This window comes from Sipha flava, unplaced genomic scaffold, assembly GCF_003268045.1.
Source record: "Sipha flava isolate LNK unplaced genomic scaffold, YSA_version1 64_pilon_pilon, whole genome shotgun sequence".
NCBI lineage: Eukaryota > Metazoa > Arthropoda > Insecta > Hemiptera > Aphididae > Sipha > Sipha flava.
Window position 1 is genome coordinate 1,529,341 of NW_020273604.1, and position 25,071 is coordinate 1,554,411.

The 25,071-nt window shown below is 38.8% G+C and overlaps 1 protein-coding gene across 1 annotated transcript in view; it reads left to right on the forward strand.

The window, feature by feature from the left end:
• LOC112691520 (inactive tyrosine-protein kinase 7-like) overlaps window positions 1–24,600 on the forward strand; it is a gene marked incomplete at its 5' end in the record, with an annotated part of 284,123 nt that extends 259,523 nt beyond the window's left edge. The window contains 1 exon segment of the mRNA XM_025565787.1: window positions 16,205–24,600. Coding sequence (XP_025421572.1) covers window positions 16,205–16,329 — 125 coding nt within the window. The 3' untranslated portion in view covers window positions 16,330–24,600.
• Between the last annotated feature and the right edge of the window lie 471 nt (window positions 24,601–25,071).

Genomic DNA, 25,071 nt, shown 5'->3' on the forward strand with positions numbered 1-25,071 from the left:
TGTTTTTCGTGTTAAAAAATTCAACTATAAATCAACCCGAGTATATTGCTTCGTATAATCTAAAAACCTCGGCTACTCTTTACCAAAGTGAAACAGTATTTGATCTGAACTAATAGGTGATCTTGTAGCTTAAGATCGAAATATTTTCATTATAATCAAAACGTTAAACCGAACACTGATCAAATCCATGTATTTTTTTGTCCTCTTTTTTTCGGTGAAAAATTATTATGCAGAATACTAGCAGAAGCTAGCAAATGAAAAAACACTCTTGGCTCACATAAAACAAAAATGAAATCTGACGATATTTTTTTTTTTTTTTACATCAACAGATATTTAAAACATTTTAAAACAATATATATCTCGCTGGTTGCCGAGTTGAAAAAAAAAATAAAAAACAGTTCATTCAGATATGAATAAAATAAAATAAATACTTTTTAAATTAAAAAAAAACTTTATCCCTATACTTTTGGGGCGTTTTGTTTAGGTGAATTTATTATAAATTATACGTAATTTGAACGAGTATAAAATAACAGCCCAACAACGCGTATGAGTTTATGTGCCACATTTGCAGTCGCGCATCACCGATTTAACATTTCCGCGTGTTCATCCCTTCAAATCGAACGACGTTGACACATTAATATATATATATATATATACGACGATGAAGAGAATTCAAATCGCGTTGAAAACCAATCACGCTTTTCGACTCGCATGAAATCAATTAAAACGTAAGGCTTTGTGCACACGGCAATAATAAAATCGAGAGCGGAATGTGTACAATCTATTTATATATGCATGCGACGACAAGATTGAAAAGCCAAAACTAATTCCTCTTAAGTGCATACATTTTGATTGCGAGTGAAAAAAAATGTTCACCCATTCGGTTCGTGAAATCGATAAAAAAGCATTCTCATCGTTGTAGATAATTACGTTACGTTACGATTTGAGAATATAATAATATTCCGCGTGACGTCATGCATTGTTTTGTCAATTTTATTTGTTACGAGGTACGTACACATTATAAATATTACCCTTGTCCTGGGTTATTCAAGGTGACAAAAAGAACGGTCCACAAAATGTATGTGATGTAAATGTGTGGAAAGACAGCTCAGTCTCTTCAAAATTAGCTTTAAAGTTAGTGTGAACTCGTTTAATCCCAAGATAAAGACCACTCTTCAAACCATTTAAGTTGGAAAACATTGTTAGTAAATATTGGATATGACTAACAAGTGTCATTTGGAAACGGTTCTATCAGAGATATGTGATCATCCATGACCTCACCCGGGATAGTAGTTGGAACTGGAACCGGAGAAAAACTGAACGCTTCAATTGGTGAGGCTGATTTTTTTGAGAGTGCATTATATCTGTTTGGAGAGACGAAAATTTTGCTTACGGTTTCGGGAGACAACGAAGGGTGATTACATTTGGTTTATATTACGTATTACTATTAGGCATTTTTGGTTTTTATATCAATATACTCATATAAACACTCACTTTTAATGAGCAATTAATATTGAAAGATAGGTTTGTTGTAGCGCTAACGAGCGTGGATAAGTGCGTAAGCTCCGAGGCTCGACACAGCACTGGGGAGCAAAGGTTTTCTTGTGGAAAAAAAATCCATCCCACAGGCACGTGCCCTCTTAAGAATAAACAACGAACGGCTATACACGCGTCGAAGTGGTAACGTACATCACGTAACGTGTAAAAAAAAATATAAACACGTATACGTATACAATGATGCTTTGACATCAGACCGTTTTCGTATGATAACTAAATCTGTGATTTCAATTTCCAAAACGCAGCGAGAATTCAAAATAGAGACATCATATTTTTCCGTACATACGTGGCAAACTTCATGCCCTTCATTGTATATATATCGAGTTATTCTACCATGCGCGTGTTGTGCAATACTATGGAACAGAAATAAAGATTTACAAACTAGCCAATATGCTGAAAAATGTAATTAAACCAAGAGCTATTGCAATAAATCAATATAAATCATAAAAACATCAACTCCTCTTGGTCACGTTGATGGGTTTGTTTGCAACGCATGTGTTCGTCTACTACAGCGTGTCTTACAAATGAAATGAATAAATGCTGGCATACATAATATATTTACTTTACGCCAATCCAATAATAATCAATCAATCAATAATCATTATACTTGGCGACCGTATTATAATCATTCTTTATTTTCAAAAATGACATTTTAGTTTTAACTGTGAAACCGTTTGTTGGATGACACTTAAACATTTTAAAAACCACTTGTTTCGTAAAATGGCTATTTTGAATTTTTATGGAAATGAAAAATGTAATAATTATTTTTCCAAACCGTTTAAAGAATGAAAATACGAGTTTGATATTACGTTTTTCGTTTGGCCTCCATTAAAAATTTCCGACAAGACAAAAAACAATTGAAAAATAACTAACTCTTACAAAGATATTTTTATCTGAAAAACATATTAGAGAAACATCATGTTTGTCCAAGCGAAAAATGAAGGTTGTTTTTTTTTGAGATTTCATAAAATAATAATCAATTTCGCGTATAACATTACTGTATCTATTTTATTACATAATTGTTTTCCACCATGCGCAAGAATATGAAAATCGGTGTACGGATTGCTTAGAGTGCAATTCCGGACTTTGTTCACCACACATACACTACAATGTACTATGCTTATAAATTTACGTACGTGAGGTGACCCTCTGCAATGGACTTTGAACAAGTTTGAAATAAAAAAGCTGTCCGGTCAGCAAATCCTACGGTGGGCAAATGTCCCAATTCGCTCACCTCGGCGCAGGACGCTCAGCGGTGCAAATCATTAATTTAAATTTATGCGTAGCAACATTATCGCATTAAAAAGGGAAAAAAATTATTCCTAGTGGGTCTGCGTGTAGCAACGTATTAGCAGTATCATTTTGACGAATCAGAAAAATTAAATAAACAACGAACCATATTAGCTCGTCGTTTTTCACGCTTACTTTGAAAACCACTTGAAAAATCGACGAATTTACAAAATGTGCTTGTAAATAACACGTGGTCATATGAATAAGCACGGTTCGGGTTAAACAAATAGAATAATCGGACGGGGGATGAGAAATAATACAAAAATACATCGTACGCGACGAGCATACCACGAACACGAACAGCAACCGTCGGGCGGGTGACGGGAAAGATAATAAAAAAAAAATGTCGGACGCGTTTGTCAAGAGACGTGTTCCGGTAGACGAATAAAAAATAATAACAACAAAAATACCGCGGATATTGGTTACTGGACGCTACCGCTGCGATAAACCATCCCCTCTCCGGGGGGGTACAAAATTCGAGATTTGTTCGGCGTCACCGGCATCGTTCCAGAGCGACAAAACGTTACGGCACGGAAAGTATCGGTCACGCTGCGCCAAATTTGAAATTACGATTGTGTATCCAATATGGATGTTGTTGTATTAATTGGTATCGATACTTTCATTCCTAAATCGATTAGAAAATCCAAGAAAATAGTTTTATTATTTTAATTATTTCTTTACCTACAAGTTTTTATTAACAGTTATAAAACATTTTTTTTTTTTAATTCTGTTTTTGTAACATTTTTTAAATTCTAATAATCATTTTCAGACTACCACTCGTCAATCAGTAATAATATTAGAAGTCCTCGTTACTTTCAATATTATCAGCACACAGGAAGTAATACGATATTAAGAAATATTATGAAATGTAATTTTTGGTGACATACAGCAGACTCGCTTGAATTATTTGCACCACCAAGGTTATCGCTGTAAATTTCAATTCCATGAATGAATATAATATAACGTGTATAACAATAAATTTTAATTAAAAATGATAAATGAGTTTACAGACAAGTTTTGGGCACTGAGTATATTATATATTATATTTCTCTTTTCTAAATATCTTTAATATCTGCACGTTATCGTAAATTATTATTTATAACTTAATATCATATAGAATATACATATTCATAAGTCGTTTCATGTACATACAAGCATTCGTATTTTGTAAGTTGTACTAGCCATTGGGATAGGACTCAACTAACGTAACCTAACCGGGAATACATTGAGTCATCTTTTAAAACTGTACGCGTTTCTTTGAGAAAAATGTGTATTTCTTACAAAATAATATATTTTCGGTGATCAAGGGAGTCGTCTTCGTCGACAAGCCACTAAAAAATGAAAGGGAATATTCGACCGTACCAAATAATATTATCAGTGCCAGGGACGGAACTAGGGGGTAGGGGTTTAGGGGATCAGCTGACCCACAGTTAATATTTGTTGACAAAATTGACCTCTTGGAAATTTTTTTCTCTTTTTAGACCTTGATTTGGACTCTTGGACAGCTGACCCATCAGAGTTACTTGAAAAATGAATGCCATGTATATTCAAAAAAATTTAAAATTTTTCAATTTATAATTTATATTTTAAATTATATCGTTTTAGTAAGAAGTTAAGTAAATCATATTTTATTCCGTACGTTTGTTGCACTGATAAAATTAGATTATAATTATTAATTGTAAATAAGTCACTATCGGTGGTATCACTAATTCTAAAATGTAATATAAATATACTTATACATTTTTATGAGCATATTGTGTGTATTTTTTTTTTTTTTTTTTACAAGGTATTAATTTCTAATTCAGTTTCATCCCCAACAAACGGCCTCTTGAAATGGCTTCACCCACAGTTCCCCGACTCTGGATCCGCCCCTGAGCAGTACGTCTACAACAGCCACTCCTCATCGGTAAATCATACAGAACATGTGAAACACAACGTTACAATCGTTCGGACGGTTTTCAACATTATCTAAGGAAAAGAGAATGATATATTATAAAAAAAAAAAAAAAAAAAAACAGTAAACCGGCGCAACGTATAGACAATAATGTTACACGACGGTGTCGGAGGACGAAACGTTGTGTACATCACGAGCGAATAAATTGTCTTCGACGACCGCGGTAAAACACGATAATTTCGTAATCGTGTGTGCCATAAGTTCGGCGAAGTCGACAGATCGAATTCGCACGGCGGAACCATCACAGTCACCGGTGCGAATGATTCAACGATTCGGTTGTCGCGGCCAATGTGTGTGAAACGCGTGCGCCGCGGCGAAGAACAAAAAAATAACGGACAAGAGCGAACAGTTGAACAACGCAATAATTGAATTTAATAATACGGATTAGCAGCGTTGCAAAGCCGCGTACGATACGAGAACGTTATTATTACGCTTTACCCATCTCAGGACCGTAATCTCGAACGCGCGACGGTTCGAGTTTAAATAAACATCGCAACGCCGTGCCGCTGTTTGTACTGCGCCCAGGTGACCGGTCAACGCTATGGCGTAATATTAAAACATCGCAGGGCCGTTGCACTGCGCGTCATAACAAACATATTTGGCGTCCATCAATAACGTGTTGGCGCTCACAAGTCGTAACCCGAATCACCCGTATGTTGTGCGACCGGAATCGTTGAAATACGATGATGCCGTTTCGGTCGTAAAATTATAACTCGTCGGTGGAAACGAAAAAAATTACCGGCTTCTATCTACCACTTGGATACGGCAACGGGCCGCCGCAAGCTCGACAAGAGCAACCCTCTAGCACTCAATCGGTCGCGCGTACAGTACAATTTCGGCGGTAGGTTCGACTGTTAGAAAACGCGTGGAGTTCTTGCGCGCTCGCGATAAGTGGTCGGAAACTTCGACATGATCCCGACAAGACGTTTCGTCTCGGACAACCGAAACGATCGCTGCGAGACGAATCGGATGGAAAAAAAAACCAACAAACCGAGTATCGGCCGAGATCTGAACGCGCGTGGCGAAACACCCGACTCGACTCCTCGGGCTCGAATCCGCCCGGCCCGCGTGGCGACGTTACGTCAGCTCATGGCCGCCGCCGCCCCTACCCCGTTCGTTCTCGGAGGATACGACACGCTTTCGACGGTTGAAAAAAAAGTGTGTCGCGCCTCAAAAGTTTAACCACAATAACACCGATTATAATGTAACGGATACGCGTGTGTGATGCTAGTGGTAATATATTAAACGGCGACTGCGAAGAGCGTTGTACACCTCTCTCTCTATCTCTCTCTCATTCTCTCCACCGGGCGAATAATTAGTCAACGTCGTCGTCGTCGCTGTCGAGCGGCGGACGTCCGGTGGAAAAATGTCCGAACGCGCGGTGACTTTGTGTTATCGTTTAATTTGTGCCGCTCGTCTAGTCCTGTGTTTGTCTTGCAGCGTGTTCGGCACGACGACATACGTGCACGTACAATGCACGTTACAGTCGGGTGATTATCAAAACGTCGGGCAGACACAAATGTAAACATGTACGAACAACTCTCAGAAAACATCTGAATAAAAAAGCCCATTAAGGAAAAAACACGGAAACGTCGAAAACAAACACGTCACCCTTGGTCTTCGTTCCTAACATTATTTTTTTTATTAAAAAAAAAAAAAAAAAAAAAAAACACTAATACTTTAGAGAACGAAAAAGTACCTACAACCCTAACATTTAAATTGCATTTCTTACTTGGTTTTTGTATTTGTTTATTTGTTTCCCAGTTGTTTTTTGTTTTTTAATTCGTGTTACAATATTATTTTACACATTTCTGCGACTTTATATCACAAGGCCTCTTGGGTAAAACGACCACTATGTATAATAAATCTAACGCGTTTCAACGTGATTCCAACTGCTGCTGTCCCGCTGCCGCATCGATTCGGCCGAACAATAATAAATGTCTATAAAAATAATTATCGTGCGGATCAAAGATTAAAAGATTCGCATTGATCCACGGGTGCACGTGTACCCGTCGTTTTAATGGACTGTATTCATTTTAATGTTGTTCTTAAGAGCTTTATAAATCGCGAGGCAACGTAATGTGTACAGACGTGCACATACAGCGGTCTCTTAAGTGTCATATCCGATTATCTTAACAATCCACGAAACTATACAATTACGGTAAAAATTGTGCACACGCGTAGGTGTTTTATGTAATAATTTGAATATGAATCCTATAACAGTAATGTATTTATATATCGTAAAATGGAATAACCGCTATAGCAGTCATGTTCATCATGGACTTATCACATTTAGACAGATTTAATGTACATTTACCACTTGCAATCTAGTCAAGCAAAATATCAGTTGTGAACTAAAAATAGATTTTTTTATTTTATCATTTGTGATTTTATAATTTTATAATTTTAGCAATTTTTAATGAGACATAAAAGTGACGATGAAATTACAGCAAGGTGCATGACTGCTATAGCTTTACATTTTAATTTATTTAACTACAGTTAAATTAGTATTAGTTATAATAAGTTAATTAGTTATAATTAATTATATTTATTTAGTTTAACTATTAAAATATATACTGCTGCGACATACAACGTTTTTATTTCTAACTTTCTTGCATCATCCAAGTCGTCCGTACCCACGGATATACAATAAATAAAGAAAAAAATAACAAAATTACTGTCATTAATTAGATAATTACAGTTATTAATTACTTACTATTTTTTTTCTTTATTTATTATATATCCATGCATAATTATTATGCTAGGTCGTATGTGTAATATAAAAACTGTTGACTGTGAATCGACACGGTGAAGTTAAACGGAGAAAAAAAAGGGAAGGTAGCAAAAACTGACTTGATTATTATTGCATTAAATTCGAATTGTTCAAGTTCAAATAGTTATGAGATGCAGCGATGATCAACGAGTGAGTAGTACCCGACGTTATCCGTTAAAAAAATTGTGAGTGTTCAACTCCTTTTAGATGTTACCGTAGAAGCTATACCTTTTTAGAAGTCACAAATGAGAGAGAAAGAAAATCGACGTTTTGTCAAAAACCATCCATGGTATTTGATTATAGTCAATAGCGACGAAGTGTGTATGTTCATTTAGCCACTCAGGTTTAATTTGTATTACTATCATGTTGTATAAACATTAAAATAACAATAAGGCTAATTAATACGTACAACAAAGACTAGAAAAAATAATTCAAGTACTCCTCGACAGTTACCATCACTGGTTAGTCATAGCTAATTATAGTCCAAGATTCCGTGCGAATAAATCTAAATATATTTTTAGAGCTGCGCAATTTTTTTTTTTTTTTTACCTTCGTAATTCGCTTACGCTGGTATGGGTAGGTATATATATAAATTATTAGAATGTTGTAAGATCAAACTGCACGATAATCGGTACCTAACTGAATATATTGACAGTCGAGATATTTTCAAATAATTTTACACAATCGATGTAGAAGATCCAAATATGTATACTTAACTATGGAATAGTGTCAAAGAATATTAAATATAATTACATTTTATATGCACCTGTTTTAAATTTTAATCTTCAGTCGTTTTTATACTATCGTCTATTCAGTTCTGTAATTACTTTCCGATAGTGATACAAAATTTTAAATTTTTTTATATTTATATTTTAGATTTTTGTCGATAAAAATAATATAAGAGTATTTTTATGAAAATAAATTAAAAATATGCTTTATTTGGTAGAAATAAATATATTCTTTTTTTTTTTATCAAACACATTTTTTTTCTGATTAAAATTCAATACCAGGACGCAAAATTCTTCATCATATTTAATGTGTCGATATTTTAAAACTCAATAATAAACTAAACATAAATCATGACAAAAAAAAATACCTTAGTTTTTAATCGCTATTTATATTAAACAAAATAACATAATGATATGTGTTTGACCCAGATAAAGTTCACGAAAACTGAATTAAAACTTATTCCTTATACCATAACTTTTTATACAAATGTGTACATACATTCAGATTTTATCTGTTGACATTTCCATAAAGATATTACTGTAAGCAATTTACTTATATTAAAACTGATTTTTTTAAGTTGGAACTTTTTGGGACCAACAATATTTTGCGTTTTATTGAAGTTTTATTCTTTCGATCTAGCTTATTGAGTATTAATACCAAACCAAACACACCTAATGCAAGTTTCTTTTGTACTTTAATAGGTCAATTTTAAACAGTTGTCTGTGTTCACAAACTAAAATGAAAATAATTTTTAAAAAAAAAACCCCTAATAAAAATTAAATATTATATATATCATAATATATTCGTTAAATTACAGACTATAATCATTTCAAACAAATCTATTATAACAATTTAACCATGTTTCATGTATAATTTATGATTATATTTTTAACACGCATTACGATATTCCTTTGAAATTATATAGGTATCATAAATATATTAAAAGAATACATCACCAATAGCGACTCTGTCAAGTAGTAATTTTCATAACGTAAATTCGCATTTAAAAATAATACGTATTTGGTTGGAAATTTTTGCTCTGCCAAGACCTCATTATCATTTCATTTGCATAATCTATTGGCAAAGAATCAAGTCTCGTCTCTCGGTAACACACTCCGGCGTTGGATACAATTTAGAAAAGAAAAAAAACAAAAATGTGTATACATATGAGTAATAAAACGAAAATGCGTACACACTTTTATTACGATAGGAGAAAAATGTATTAATATTTTCGCTTTTCGTTTAAGTTTTCGGAAAAAAAAAAAAAAGAGGAGAGAAAACGATTATGTACACGGTACGTGTACGTTTTTTTCCCGTAAACACTTTTGTACAGTTGTTAATGTGCAGGGCGTGCGTCCACACTTATCTTCGTAGAAATCATATGAATAGTAATCGATTGAGTATCGCACGTGTACAAATACATTACCATACTCCGGGCTCCATGCAGATTAGCTAAAAATATTTTCGAAAAGAAAAAGTCGTGAAAAACAACAGTAACTTCGCATATGGTCGTTATAATAGTTTTAACTTTAAAAAAAAAGTTCACAGCCCCTATGAATAAAAATATGACTCCTGCAATGGTTGCACTGAACAACATTAGTACGATGAGTTTTACCGAGTATATTTCCGAAATATTCTTCGCAGCAATTAATTGAATATTTACTACAATTTCTTGCGAACAATAGTCATAAACCAATCCAATGAAAACGGTTTTTTTCCCCTTCTGTGCCTTATTTTTCTCGTCTATTTTAACGACATCGCCGGAATCACGACACACGTGCACTTAAAAATCTGGACGCAGTTTGATACCGCTGCGATCCGCTTGTGTTGAAAAATTTGACCCACTCTGATTTCCCTATTCATTATTCGAATGAGATATGGTTGAAGTAGACCCGAAAAACGTAACGAAAAATATATGTGCATCTTATTATATACTGCTTGATGCGAACGAAGATCGTTCGATCATTAATACTATGCCAATGGTTTTTTATGTAATGAATACCTATTAGTAGTAGTAGTAATACGCATAAAAACATTGCAGGATACCTATATTATTAAGGTCTTGACATTTTTTAGTAAAAATATTTTTATGACTTTATGACATGATTTAACCCTTTATCGTAGTTTTACAATCACAAATCTGATTGGATATGACTATACCGAGTAGAACGTTCAGTATTTTCATGATAGCTCCAATCAGAGTTGTGTTATCATGAACACAAGACTGAAAGGTAACAATAAAATCATTGCAATTAAAAATTAAAAATAAATGGCTCGCAGTGCATCTGTTTACCGTATTATTAGCGTCGTTTTACTAATTAATCACGTCAAAAAAATTTTCTTTTAATCTCGTATTATAAAAATAATACAATATATACAAAAATACGTTTAAGACATCCTGAATAATAACTATTATAAATTAAAAAATTTTGTGAAAAATATTTCGCCTCAGCAAAAATAATATTAACCTAAAAACTTTAACAGACTATTATTCGCTGCGATATTAAAAAAAAAAAAGAAAAAAATATCCCAAATAGATTTGATAAAAAAAAACATAAAAACATAAATTCGCTTAAAAGGTTTTCGTTTTCACGGTAATTAGAAAACATTGAATGAATTCACTAAAATTGCTGAGATGGTACACCTTAATACGAGTATCATAACACGTGTCCTATTCCCAATCGAAACAAAAGTGCTATACATTATTTTTATCGTGACTTTTAGTTTGCATAATAAACGCATTGCTTGAAATACATAAAATAGGTTTCTGCGAAGTTTGTAAAGTTATCTAAACAGTCTGTTCGAACGTTCACCGCGTCGTGTTATCGGCATCAACCCATCTCTATATACGTGGACCGAAAGAAACCCGTTTGATTTGTAATACTTACGGCGGTTGTACGTGATAAGATGTACCATATGTATGTGTTATTTAAAAAAAAAAAAAAAATATTTTTTTATTTATTCATTGTCAAACGACTTGACGGGGCCGCGACGCGAACAACAACAACCGAACAAAAACCGAACAAAACGCACGCAGATGTAATATCGCCACAGTATACTGATCGCTAAGTAAAGGACCACCAAATTTTCACGTTTGACAAACGTACCATTTACATTACGAACTAATAAAGTGCATTGTTATTTTACATTACACGATGTACGTATTATCAATCAGCACAGGCTTAAGCTGGATTTCGATAGGCCCACGGATTTACCATCCTCCTCCAACCAGTCCCCACGAAAACCGATTACCTGATTGATCAAAAACACGTACCTGTGCACTAAGCAATTGAACGTCGACATTGATTACAAACAATAAAAACACATTAACAGCGCGCACCTATCGTGCTGGCCCCGGTATGGATTTAACCAAATCGTTTACCCGTTCAACGATGGTTCCAGTAGGAATAATACTGACGAGGAGCAGAGGACCAGTCGATTTCGGTTGGACGCGCGACCCTTAAATTTCGTTTCGCGGTGAGGTGCGCAGCTACAGAGCGCTCACACTTGGGCAAATGCGGCTGACGATTTACAAGCCCGCACGGTTTTCGTTCGCCCGAAACGTACGAACGTCCGTTACGTTCTGCGTTCGCTTATGAATTATCATTTCAACCCGTGCGTGTACGAATCGCTCGAAAAACGCGGAAGATTGGGATCAGAAAAAAAATATCCGAAACCCACCATGGTCGTCGAGTGGTTGACGGTTTCAAACGATCCGCGTTCAAAGGGACGGTGCACTGGTATTTTTAGAGGCGGTCGGAGATCTCGTTATCGACTGCGTTGTATTGTACGGGCGACAATGTCGTGCGTCGCACATTCGGCCGGCAGACGGATGAGGTTTTCTCGGGTAGGCGCACGACCGCGGACGGAAGTTCTGACCGGCACCCGTAGTGGTACGCAATAACGCCGTCGGTTTTTCAACGTCGAATTCCGCCCGGTACGAAAACCCTGTAAATGCGACGCATTAGACAAACCTCAGAGGAACTCACGACGAGACTTTTGCGGCGTTCGGGTTTCCACCCTCTCCGCTCAAATCCCGTTTCGCGGGACGTCACGGGAACGCAAGGGTGAGAAAAAACTACCCCGATCGATGGACGCGCAGCAACGCGCAGGGTCGTCGGCGGTATACAGATATATTGTGCAACGAGACGTTCGTAGAGAGGTGTAACGGGAAACGATTCCGATCTCGGGTTTTTGGCAACGTGCGCCGTGTGCCCGCAGTGCGCGTGTTACACGCGTTGTACTTCGTCCGCCGATAATAACGATGGTAACAGCAATAATAACAATATCAAATACTAACGCAACGTTCGCGGATTTCAAAACGTATTATCGGAATGTCGTCGAATCGGTGCACTTGGGTTCGTCGCTGTTTCCGAAACTTCATTAGCGGCAATTGCTTTTCAGACGGTTCGCGGCATCCGCGCGCCGTGAGAAAATTATAACACCGATGCGCTCGACCGCTCTGGTTTCGGGTGTCGACTGTTGTGGTCTTGTTAATTGTTTTGGTACGTATGCGCTCGGGAGCAGTTCAGAAACGATTCAAAAATGTAATGAATAGCGAAAATCGGTAGACTCGCTGAATGCGCATAGTTTAACTCAGATGCATGACGTCATAGATGGATTTCGTGCGTTTGTGTTAAAACTATACGGTCAAAACGAGATAGAACTAGATAACTAATGGGATCGAACAATTTTGAACAAAACCAAGCCTAAAAAAAATAATATTCTACATTATGCAAAATAGTTTTGGATCAGTCATCTATTAAATTAGTAAACTATAAGACTTGAATGCATTTGTTTTATAAAAAAAAGTAAATAAATGTACAGTTCATTTTGTATTTCTATAATACTTGGCGGGACAGTTTTTCTACCTGGAAGTTAGTGCCGCGACAAAAAAAACTAAAGTACATTAATGTAAAATCAATGCGCTCCTCGCTTTTTTCAGAATCGAATTATACTATTTAGTCCATTAATTGAATCGCTCAAAATAACTGCTGTAGTTCGATATCATTATTTTCTCGTGTTTTCCGTGTGTTGTTGGTTCGTGTTTAAATAAAAATATGAACAACAAATAAACATTTTTCGTCGGGCTATAAACATTATTGGAGCAATGAATTAATTTAATCGTTAGTGTCCTTAAACATATTATTTATTAAATAACGGAAAGAAAATGTATAAACGTACTGGAGATAAAGAACAAATCATAAAGCATTACAGCGATTTCTTATAATATGGGGTTTAATGTGAACAATTTTTTTTTACTCAAAACTTGTCGTATTCGTTGTCGATAAAATATTCATAGGAGCAAATTACGTATACATTTATATCGGTGTAGCTTATAAAAAAAAAATAAAAAACAACAATTAGGCACGTAAGTCATTATGCACTATAATGTAGTAGCGATGAGAAATAAATTACGGCTACGTGCTCCCAAACGTCTTGACAGTTACTTTTAAATTTTCTCGGCAAAAACAAGAAGTAAACAGTTACGCCTAAATCAAAAAAAATAAAAATAAAAATAAAATTTTTTAAAAAAACAATTTAGTTATATCAAAAACACTGAAAAATAATTCGAGCTCAAAAGCAAATAATGTTTTAAAAGATTCGATCTGATTAATTAATTCTGCCGAATTAAAATCATCAAATTCGTCACTTAATTTCTTCGCGCCAATAATAATTTCATCCTTAGAAACTCATCTAAGGTTTAATATATAAGTGAATAAATCCCTATTTTCACTCAGGCCTGCAAGTCATACTTGTAACTGTGTGACAACAATATCTACGCTCCGATCTAAAACTTGACTTTCAAAATAGTGTTTTCCATTTGACAGACGTTGATCCTGTCAAAGCTTATCGCGATTTTCTTTTTACTTCAATTGTTCATTTACTCGAAAATGCTGATGTTGTATTCCATTTGAATGTCTTTAAATTACCTTCCAAAAAATAATATATCAAAGTCATAACGAATTACAATTATATTTCTAATGTACTTTTAATTAAATCAACAACTTTTCCAATATCTGCTGTAGGTGACTATAATATTTTAGATGCTATATTGATTTTTGACAATACATCATTATAACTAGAACAAGTGCTTCGTAACATTCAAAATATTTTTTTAGAACACTTCCTTCAGTTTCTCCACCTCAAGTGTGGCCAATCAATGTTATATTATTTGAAAGTCACATTACACCTGGATACAATTTGTGGAGTGATTTTAATCAATCAATTCTAGACAACCATCGAGTAGAGCATAATCGTTTAAGTTACCTGTTTACCTCAAAACTATATTTTTTTAACTTAGCCCACCGCTGTGTGCTGATTCCGTAAAATGAGTTCAGACTATCGAGCATTTTAACAATATCTTTAACCGAATCATTCACCACTAAAATCAAATCGTGTAATGCACACTAAACACATTTGGTTTCCTCTGTCGTTGTCGAAGTCGAGCTCGTAAGCCGTTATGTATACCGCTCGTACTTTTGAGCTGGAGGCTCTTCTTACGCCGAAGCCCATGTGTGAAATCACACCTTTATCGTTATGAAGTTCCGCCATAGGTAGCTTCTAATTTATCCATACACTACATACGTGCACTATTGTACGTTATACTTTATAGATTTGTTGACCAAAACTGGTTTTAGTTTAGAAGCACAAATAAAATAATCTTAAAAAACGCTTATGATACTTATTGGAATTTAACGGTTGTAGCGATCCGAAACGTAACGTACCTATTACTGATACACAGGTAGTTTACAACGTTATAACTGTTGATGAACATACGACATACAAAGATTTTTACACCCGATAAATTGTTGTACGCAAATTCGTTTGGTATAAAAGTGAAGAATATCAACAACATCTTGTTAGATTGAACCGGGCGATGTCGGCTCCGCGGGTGGTTTGGGATCCAACCGGTACGAGACCGGTTTTCGTGTACAAAGAAACGATTTATAGCATTTGGATCGAATCGCAAACCGCCGTGCGATGCTGCGCGCACATGGGCGAGCCAAACACGAAACCGATCGTGAACGTTCGCCAAAATCACTTAGTCACGCTGCTGGGGCGTTCCGACGTCTAATGCCGTCGGCGAGACGAGTGAAAAACAAAAATTAAAAAATTCCAATCGGTTCCCGTCCGCCCGTGGGGGTTTATTCTCGAAACGGCCAAAAGTAGTAGTATGTATTTGTAATCTCGGAGTCCATCGAAAAACCCAATATATATTCTAAGCCCTTTTTTTTTTTTTTTACTCAGAACATACATTGGGTTTCCGATGAACTCAGAACATTTTTTTTTTTTTTTGAACTTAGAACATACATTGGGGTTGTTTTTATGGACTCAGAATATACAAATACATATAATTACTAAAGCTTTCGTAAAAAATACACGTTCACGGTTCGCTATTAGTGCTCGCAGTGCACCCGACGTAACGTATAACGAGTATTCGGCATCTTCCCGCTGGTCACCGGCACGAGTTGGCACCAGTTAAAAATAAACGTCGTTACCGAAACAGAAAACGTCGACGATTCGATGTTTATTTCGCACCTTCTTTCCCCCGTGGGTGCGGGTGGTGAGTATACATTTATTCTTCGAGGGGTCGATTCCCCTTTCGTTCACTCCTTCTGAAATAAACGTCGCGACGATTGTTTGCCGATCGGACGTCAACAGAAAACCGTCCTAACGTGATCGGGCGCAAGCGGTCGCTGTCACGTTGCGACGACTACGGACGAACAGTTAGCATTACCAACTCACTGGAATACGATTGTTCGGTATTCAAGGGGGACCCGGGGACATTGGCTACGAGAACGTTTGTAATTTTGTATCCGCGAAAAAAAAAATATCAGTGTATTTATTACGCTTTCGGACGCACGTGGGTGTTAATCGTTTTTCCGTATTTTCCGCAGGTGAACACCCGGCAGCCATGCAGCACGGTAACCGGAGTGCGGTCAGTGGCCAGATGACCGTACACGTGCTGGCCCTGTTCAGCCTCGTCATAATGATGTCCAACCCGGTGCTGTTCGGCCACTGAGGAAAGTAAACGGCGGACGGGACGGCGGCCCCCCGGGGTTCCGGCCGGCGCCGTCTCTGTCCTTTAACCCTTCATCCCGCGACGGCGCCGATCTTATTCGCCTTCGTCCTTCGCGTGGAGGCGTATAACCGATGGCGAACCACGACGTCCCTTCACTCTTCTCCGCAGTCGTCGTGCAGTCGTTCTCTGAACAACGAACAACATCGGAAAAAAAGGAAGAAAAAACAAAAAAATAAAAAAAAAAAACCCTTTGAAAACCGTCACGCGTGTACATAAGCCAAAGTTTATATATATATATATGTATGTATGTATGTATTATATTATATGATAATCAATGTACGTACCACGTGTTGAGTCCTAGACGATTTTCTCGGTCAGAAGGATGTGTTTCAATACAGTAGACGTGATATTGTATGCATTGTGTGAGCGCGCATGGAATGGCTTACGGTTCGGAATGGTTTCAAAAAAAAAAAAAAAACCCGAAACGATAACAAAATATCGAATAATTTTTCGGACGATATACTCTATATTACTCTATGTAAGCAAAATAGTTTCCGGGGACTCGGCCGCTCCAGCCGTCGTCTCTGTGAATAAATATCGAAGCGGTACATTCGTTCTAGTGGCTTACCGATTGTACATTATTTTACTACGAGTATAAAATATGTCTGTACGCGCACTGGAAAACGAATATATTTTATGTTTTTTTTTTTTTTCACTCGCAAACATTATTATTTCTTCTTCAATCCGTTTGAATCGGAACGAAAACATATATATATATATATATATATATATATATATATATACAATCACTCCAAACACACTGGATCAAGGGTAAACTAAGGACTCGACCATTTTTATATACATTTTTTTTTTTTTTTTGTTACCATACACAACGGGGAATAAATTCGTATCGCGCCTAGATAATTTTTCGAATTTAAACATCATCCACGCGCGAATTATACTCAACGCCGCCGCTACCTTCGCCATGAAAGACGAACGTTTTGAACGCAAATATCGTAAGCCCGGGAACGGCGTTTAGAACATGACGTGTATCGTGTTCAAAATGTAAACAGGTAAAGTAGCATCCCTGTTGCGGTTTATCGCGTCCACTGGTTCCGACAGAATGCGTAGTACGACCCACGTTCTAGGGACGATGTTCTCGCCGTAACGCGCCTGGGGAGTAATTTTATTAGCGCGCGAGTGTAGGTTTTAAAAAAATTTAAAAAAAAAAAAAAAAACTTTTACGTTTTTACCAGAGGAACGAACGTTCACTATTAATACCGTCTACGCGAGACCCGGCGGTAAAACGAGGAATAATGTGACTACGAACGAAATCCAAAGGTAGTGCAGAAGGACTTGCGCAGCAGGTGTACACGTTCGGTGTCGGTAAACGATCAACCGATTTTCACCGGGTCCGAATTTAACTGCGTCGACCGTGGGAAACCGAGCAGCAGTAGATGCGTAACGTAATAGCCCGCGGATAAAACACAAACCGTTTTTACGGCGACGCGATTACACACCGTTGTACGACTGTAACGCGCGCGCCGGGTCGATAATAATATCGCGGGGACTCGCGTAAATCGAACGCGCCGTACGCATTACCTGCTTTCCGTTAAATTGTATAATGCACCGTATAACGTATTACAGGGACCTATTAAACCATTGAAATCCTTTACGGCATTATGTTATTAGTCCGTTGTATTATATCTGTACCGCGCCCACGCACGTGCCCGTCCGGTTAACGTGTACATTTCCGTATCCTTTCGTAATGTTTATTCGCACGCGCACGTATCTATACACGGAGAGACCTTCTGATAGATGTGCGCGCATTAAAATTTAATGCACTGAAAGAATTCGATTTACGGTTGCAGTTCTATATACGTACACGGGTGTGCGGGTATGAACATGGAAGTAGGTTGCAGTCGGCTCAGCCGTATAAAACCAACGACCGAAAGTCAATTACCCGATTGGTGAATAGTAGTATTGTCTGTCAATGGTAAAATATTATCTCACCCCCACCCCTACCGTCACTCGCCACTCACGCGCATCTCTTCTTTTTTTTTTTCTCCCGATACCGCTCAATAATAACGCGAACGTCATCATCGTATCGTATCCGCAGGACGACCGGATATCGTTTTCCGGAGACGTTTCGCGAAAACGCCTATGCCGTATTATTATTATTATTATTATCATTATTACACGACGACGTCGGTCTAGAATACACGGTGACGACGACGTAAAGATGCATAGATATATTATACGACGTATACCTGTCCACAACCGTTTGCGGTCATCGCCGCGTATCGTGAAATGCCGATGTCGATTCCGCCGACAAATGACCCCGTTCATTTATAATATTTCGATTGTCACCGCGTCCGACGTTATATATCATCCCTCCGAACCCCGTGTACGTACATCATGTTGGCACGTGCGTTCTTGTCGTAAATTTTCATCTCGAGATCGTCCCGCGCTCGGCCACTAAAGCAATAGCAATAACAGCGCTGTGCCGGAGATCAGAATATTTGTTTTAATCTACCGGTTTCTTTTCTTTTCTTTTCTTTTTTTTTTTCAATATGTTTTATTTTTTCGTTCCGAACCACTGCATGTTAACCGAAACGTTCTTATTTATTGGATTTCGCGAGACGCAAAGTAAAAGAACTTCATAAAAATAATGTCACAATTCACATTCCGGACGCTCCGCCCGCCGACCCACGGTCAACCGCATCCGGCGACTTCCGACGGGACGGCCGTCGTTGCGGTCCACTCTCGGCAAACGGACGTAATTTCTTCTTAATCCCTCGGGCTGTTAACGAATACGGATTCCTCGTAAGTCCGCATTAAGCCTGCAAATTGAAAATACCACCGCGTCCAGCGCGCGCTCTCGAACAAAGGCTGACTCGTCCGGAACCGACGAGACGAACAACCAGCGTACGCGAGTTGAAAGCTTCACGGCTCCGCGGCCGATTTCACATTTCCATCGTGGTCGATCACTCTCGTCAAACGTCCGGACGGTGCTGGACCGCCGTAAAGTAAACGCGCGACGGTAGCGAAAGAATGCACACGATAGGAAACCCGGTTATGCATGTTACCCGCAAAAAAAGTACACGTGCCGCCGTGGTCCGGTCAAATGAATACAAATCAAAAATAAAAGAAACAACGACGCAAACGAACGACAATCGATTGCATTTACCTACGTCCGGTCATTTACGTCTGAACCCGGCATGCTTCGTAATGGTCGGGTAATTTCCAGTGGCAGATCGCCATCCCCGTCACTCTAAAACCGAGTTTCGATCCTTTTCGTTTGTTCGACATCTTTCGCTAGCGATTTTTTCAGTATTTTCCAACCTCGGCGTCCGCGCTGCTTTTAATACTCACCCACAAAACCTATTATGCAAATGTTTGTATAATTATTCGTCCCCAAGACATTCGACTTCTAATTATTTTAGTTAATAATCCGCTGCTAAAAAACTCTGCGCGATAATTACAACAATTATTCGTTTTACTACAACCGCTGATAATAATAAGCCGTTATCGCGGGTGTAAACGGAAAAAAAAAGTCGAAACTTAAATTGCGAAGCGTCACAGTTTTCGCGATCCCCCCGCGGCCGACGCTTTTATGGACGCGACGAAAACGACGATTCGTGCAATCGTTAAAGCAAACTTCAACCAAAACGGAAGCGAATCTATTAGAAACCGATAACTTCACCGTAGTTGTCCCCTCGAACGTCTCGTGTCGCATGCTAAAATCGTAAAACGAAAAAACGACAGCAACGAAAAGGTCGTTGGGGTCGCGTCGTGTCGTACGAACCTAATACATATATATATAAATATATTTCAAAGACTATCCGGTCATAATAATAATAATAATAATTAATAATAGAAATACGTGAGCTTCACAGATCGGCGCGCGTTTCGTTTCTCGAAAACGATGATCCGATACTAGTTTGCGCTTCGACGTGAATACTTTCGATATTACGGTTTTAATTCGATCCGTTCAACATACGACTTGTTCGTCTCGACGTCGGCTAATCTATTCCCGTCCAAACGACTAAAAATGAAAGGCTGCAGGATCCGCGCATCGGTGCGAGACATCAAACGCGCGTAGTCGTCGTACAGGTTCATTTGACAAATTATTTGCGTTGGCGTGCGGCACACGAAAAGTAACGAACGGCCCGGGAACGACGCCGCGCGCAGTAGCTCGTCAGAACATAAAAGTGAATGACAAATGCACGAGAATCTATTTAATTTAAATATATATATTTATTCGACTATACATATATATATGATGCGTATTACCCGCAGTCAAAGAAACCGAGTTAATGCGTTGGGAGGCATAATCACGGCATGCGGTGCACGCCAGAGATACCCAACGGAAAGAACTTGCGAACCGCGAAAATCTTCGCCGGACCCTTTCCGGACGGCTGGCAAGGGGTCAACAAAACCGCCTACAACGGAATCGCGGACCCACAAGAGCGCGGGAATAGCCATTACGGCATTTACAGGGACACAAACGTTGTAGCCGCAAACGTTTAGTTAATCTCGTTACAACACCAAGAATGTTAATAGCCAAACCGCACACGCATGATACTGCTCAGTGCGGGGAAGGGCCGGGGCTGAGTCCGTACCAAGCTCGAAGCCAAGATCTACGGCACGGTCGAAAACACGCGAAAACATTAGGTTCGCCGGGGCGGTGAGAAAAATACATTACGCACAAAGTGGTGGGCCGTCACGTTTCCCTTCAGTGCAGTCATTTATTACGAGGAAAAATGCGGTAACGCAAATATTGGACGAGGGAGTGGGGGGGGGAGTTTAATACTGTCCCGGAATGTGTGTTTACATTTTTAACGGATCCTATCGTGATGATCCGAATGATTCATAACACGCAATTTATAGTAGTATTTTCTATTTTGTGATTCTACGTCTAAGCAGCTGACTTCCAGTTTGAAAGTCTTGACACCCCTCCCCAATTTTAGCAGTACCGCCTCGGACCTCACTCTGTATATTACAATAAATATAGAAGAGTAAACGAGAGTAGGTTTTCATTTTTTTTTTTTTTTTTTTTGCGCAAACATTGAAAAAAAAATATATAACGCTCAGCAATTTCGGATAAAACACACATTCATATAAATTAAATGTCATGAGTACCGCGGGTCCTACACATTAGCAGTTTTCGATGCGTAAATCATCACCAGCTTTTCGCATTGGAATCGATCGCGGTACAACACTTCGCGTTCGCGTCGTTTTATTTCCCCCCCCCCTCCCCCCCCGTAAAATCCAATCGATACGTTCTCTCGGACGAACAACTCCGCCTGCGTTCTCGCGATGAAACATCCGTCCGTATTAGCCTCCCCAAAAATGAGCACGCGCAGGATTCGCCGCGCGAAAGAAACCGTGCGCGCAAACAGTGATCGCCCCGCGGATATTGACAACGGCACTAATCGGCCGAAGGAAATTTCACGCGTACGGCCGCAGCGGCCTCGGAAATATTGCATTATCGTCTCGTAACCGACGTGGAGAGCGTGTTGACGTCACGCCGAAAGTGCGCGGAGTTAACCCGTTCGGTAACCGTTTTTCGGGTAAGCGTTTTTTTTTTTTTTTTTTAAAGCTCGAGCCACTGGCGCGCACGTTCTCGCGATATTTCCCCGCTCGGAACGTCTACTTAATACGCCCGCGCGCGAAACGGGCTTCCGCAACCGTTACAGGCTAAGAGGCTTAATGACTCTTGAGGGACGTCGGCGACAATTCCGGCACACACATCTCTCACTTGTTCCGGTCATTGAAAGGGACGCCGTCGTCGTCTCCCAAAACCGATGAGCGCCGCAGACCGCGCGCGCGCCGTCAACACGAATATTCCGAACGCGAAACACTCGCCCGGGAGCAACCCACCACGACCGGATCCGCACGCATCGATGTGCATTACGCGTTTTCGAGACGGTACGCGGTGCGCTGTGCGCGAGGAAATAATGAAGAAGAAAATAAAAACCGGATCGATCGATTTCGGGTATCGCGGATTCGTTTCGCGGTGTGAATATACCAATGTATATTTATACGTGTGCGCGCGTCTGCGAGCAGTGCCGGCGCTAGGGGAGGACAAATGGGACGTTTGTCCAGGGCCCCTTGATTCTTAATCATCATCTTAATACCATGAGCCCACTTAGACGTTTCACATGAAAAAATTATAAATCTATATGATCATCAGTTATTTGAAAAATTATATCTAAATTTAGCCATAGTACAAATTACGAAGTAAATCGTTATCGATACGACGTAAGCGTAATATTTTGACGGTACCCGTCGTGTAGGACGCCTACAATAAATAGTAATATAGATTTTTTATTTTCTCTGTAGTTATTGTTTAAAATTCGAAGAAAAACAGTATTTTTTTTAAAAAAATCCTGATTTAAAGAAAAACCTAGAATCTCGCCGTTCTCTGGCAACCTAAAGGCTAATACCTATGTCCAGGGCCCCGCAATACCTAGCGCCGGCACTGTCTGTGAGTCTATGGACGGTATACAAACACGCGCGTTGTGCACATATTTTTGACCCTCCGAAGTTCAAAGGCCGTTCCGCGCGCTTTATTGCCGACGGCGATTAGTCTTCGTTGTCTTTCGAACCCGACGTCGAGAGACGACACCGCGTGCGCGACGACCGATAGTGGGCGGACAAAAATGAAATACAATTTCAGTACCGTCCGGACTCGCGTCCGCGGGATGAAAACTTTTTGCGTGACACGAAATGTCGACGGTTAGCGAAAGCGTAAACATCGTGTTTTTCCTTTTTTCCCGCTCTCGGTTTTTTTTTTTTACTCGCGAGATTTGTATTAATGTTTTCTCAGTGCGGTTCGATAAAGTTATACAACGTTTATTTTCTATTTCTTATCGTTTATTTTTTCGCCATTTTTCTGTACGCCCCCGTGTCTTGCGTTTTCTACTCCTCTCGCTCGGTTTATTCCATTCAACTTATTGTGTATCGGTGACTGCGCAAAACATTCGTAGAGTAATAATAAAATAACATTTTCGCCCCGTCTCGCGAGTGCAAACTGCACACAGCGTACATGTACTTCGAGAACACCGTCTCGCTCGGATCCGCCGTCCAGCGGCGACCAGTTTGTTGACTTTCCGATTTCCACTGAACGTCGAATCGAATGGTTGCCAGTTAATTCTCTCTGCGCTACGTACACCCGAAAACCTACTTTTAGAAACAAAAAATTGATTTCCTATGGAAAAATAAAATAAAACAAATTATACGCGTAAAAGTTTGATGAAGACTATGTTTAGAAACTTTTGGGTAAAAAATAAAATAAAAATACCAAATGTTTACTGCGTTATATTTCTGAAAACCAAATGTCCCTACCTTGCGATATACACCGTAGGGGGTGGTTCCCTTATACATAACATACAACTCCGGATCCGAACTACACGCGCGTTCCCGCACAGATTCGCGGAACATACCCGTAGGGTTTATCGCTTATAATATGTACATAATATATGCACACGTACACGTTTGTGTATGTGTATGTGTACCCATGAACGTGCTCCGCTGATACTGTAAAATACGATTTATCTGAATTTATCGGCGAACAACGACGGCCGCCGGCGGTAGGGGTTGGACCTGCAACGTTTGCGAAACGTTACGTGTACGCTTTGCGATGTTTATACACATTATAACACTTATAACACTGTATGCGCTAGTCGAAAACGTTAAAAGAAACGATTTTCTTCCCAAGCGTCGCGCCATAACGCCGTTTGCACGGTGTAATACGGTGCTTCGGGATAACGAGAAACGTGAGAGCTGTTTTCACGGGAGCCAGGCGGATTATATGTCGCCCCGATCGAGTTGTTGTAACTATGGAGTTTTCGTTGAACGAATGCCCGACCAAAAAACTTTTATTCCTTGTACAATTTCGTTGTTTCTATTGTTTTCGCGGTAATATAACGAATTTTTATGTACACGAAAAAACTACCGTCGTCGAAAACCATACTCAGGGGCGTCTGGAGATCCGGGAGAATCGGAATGTTAGAATTAGAACGCTAACATGTTACCTGCAGAAGGCTTTCAGCCGGCTCAAGAGCACCCCGTTCGCACCACTAGCGCAAAGCATTTACCTAATCGTATTCGAAACGTATCGGCACGACGATGAAAATGTATTTCAACTTTAAATCATAGACGTAAAATCTTTTCGACGCAAAAAAAACCACATTTGTCAAAATGTTCACCGCCAAAAAAAAAAAAAAATAAATATTGGTATAGAATATAATGTATCGGAAACGGTAGAACACTCGTGATAAACTTCGTTGCGTATGCGCATACTCACCTAGAACGTACAACTTACAAACAACCGAATTAAAACATAACTCGTGAGAGGGTGGGTGCGGTCCGTTAGTATTCCGAGGAAATGGAAAAATAATAGAATACGTACTGCAAACGGGGGCGCAAGTATAAAATAATATTGAAATGCAAACAGCAATACCGTTTGAAAACAAATGTGATCCGACCGGACGTATATTAACATTATTATTATTGTTGTTGTTGTTAATATTTGAATATTCTCAACACGAAATTCGTTATCTGCCCCCTCACTACTAACCCGCCGTTTTCCAACTGACCAACGATTCCACGCGCGCTCGCAAATCGTACAGCTGCACTGCAACGCGTGTGTGTATTGTTCGTATAAACATATAAATATATCAGCTTGTTTATGATAATTGTAAGATTATTGTTGTTCGAAATCGCGCGAAAAAA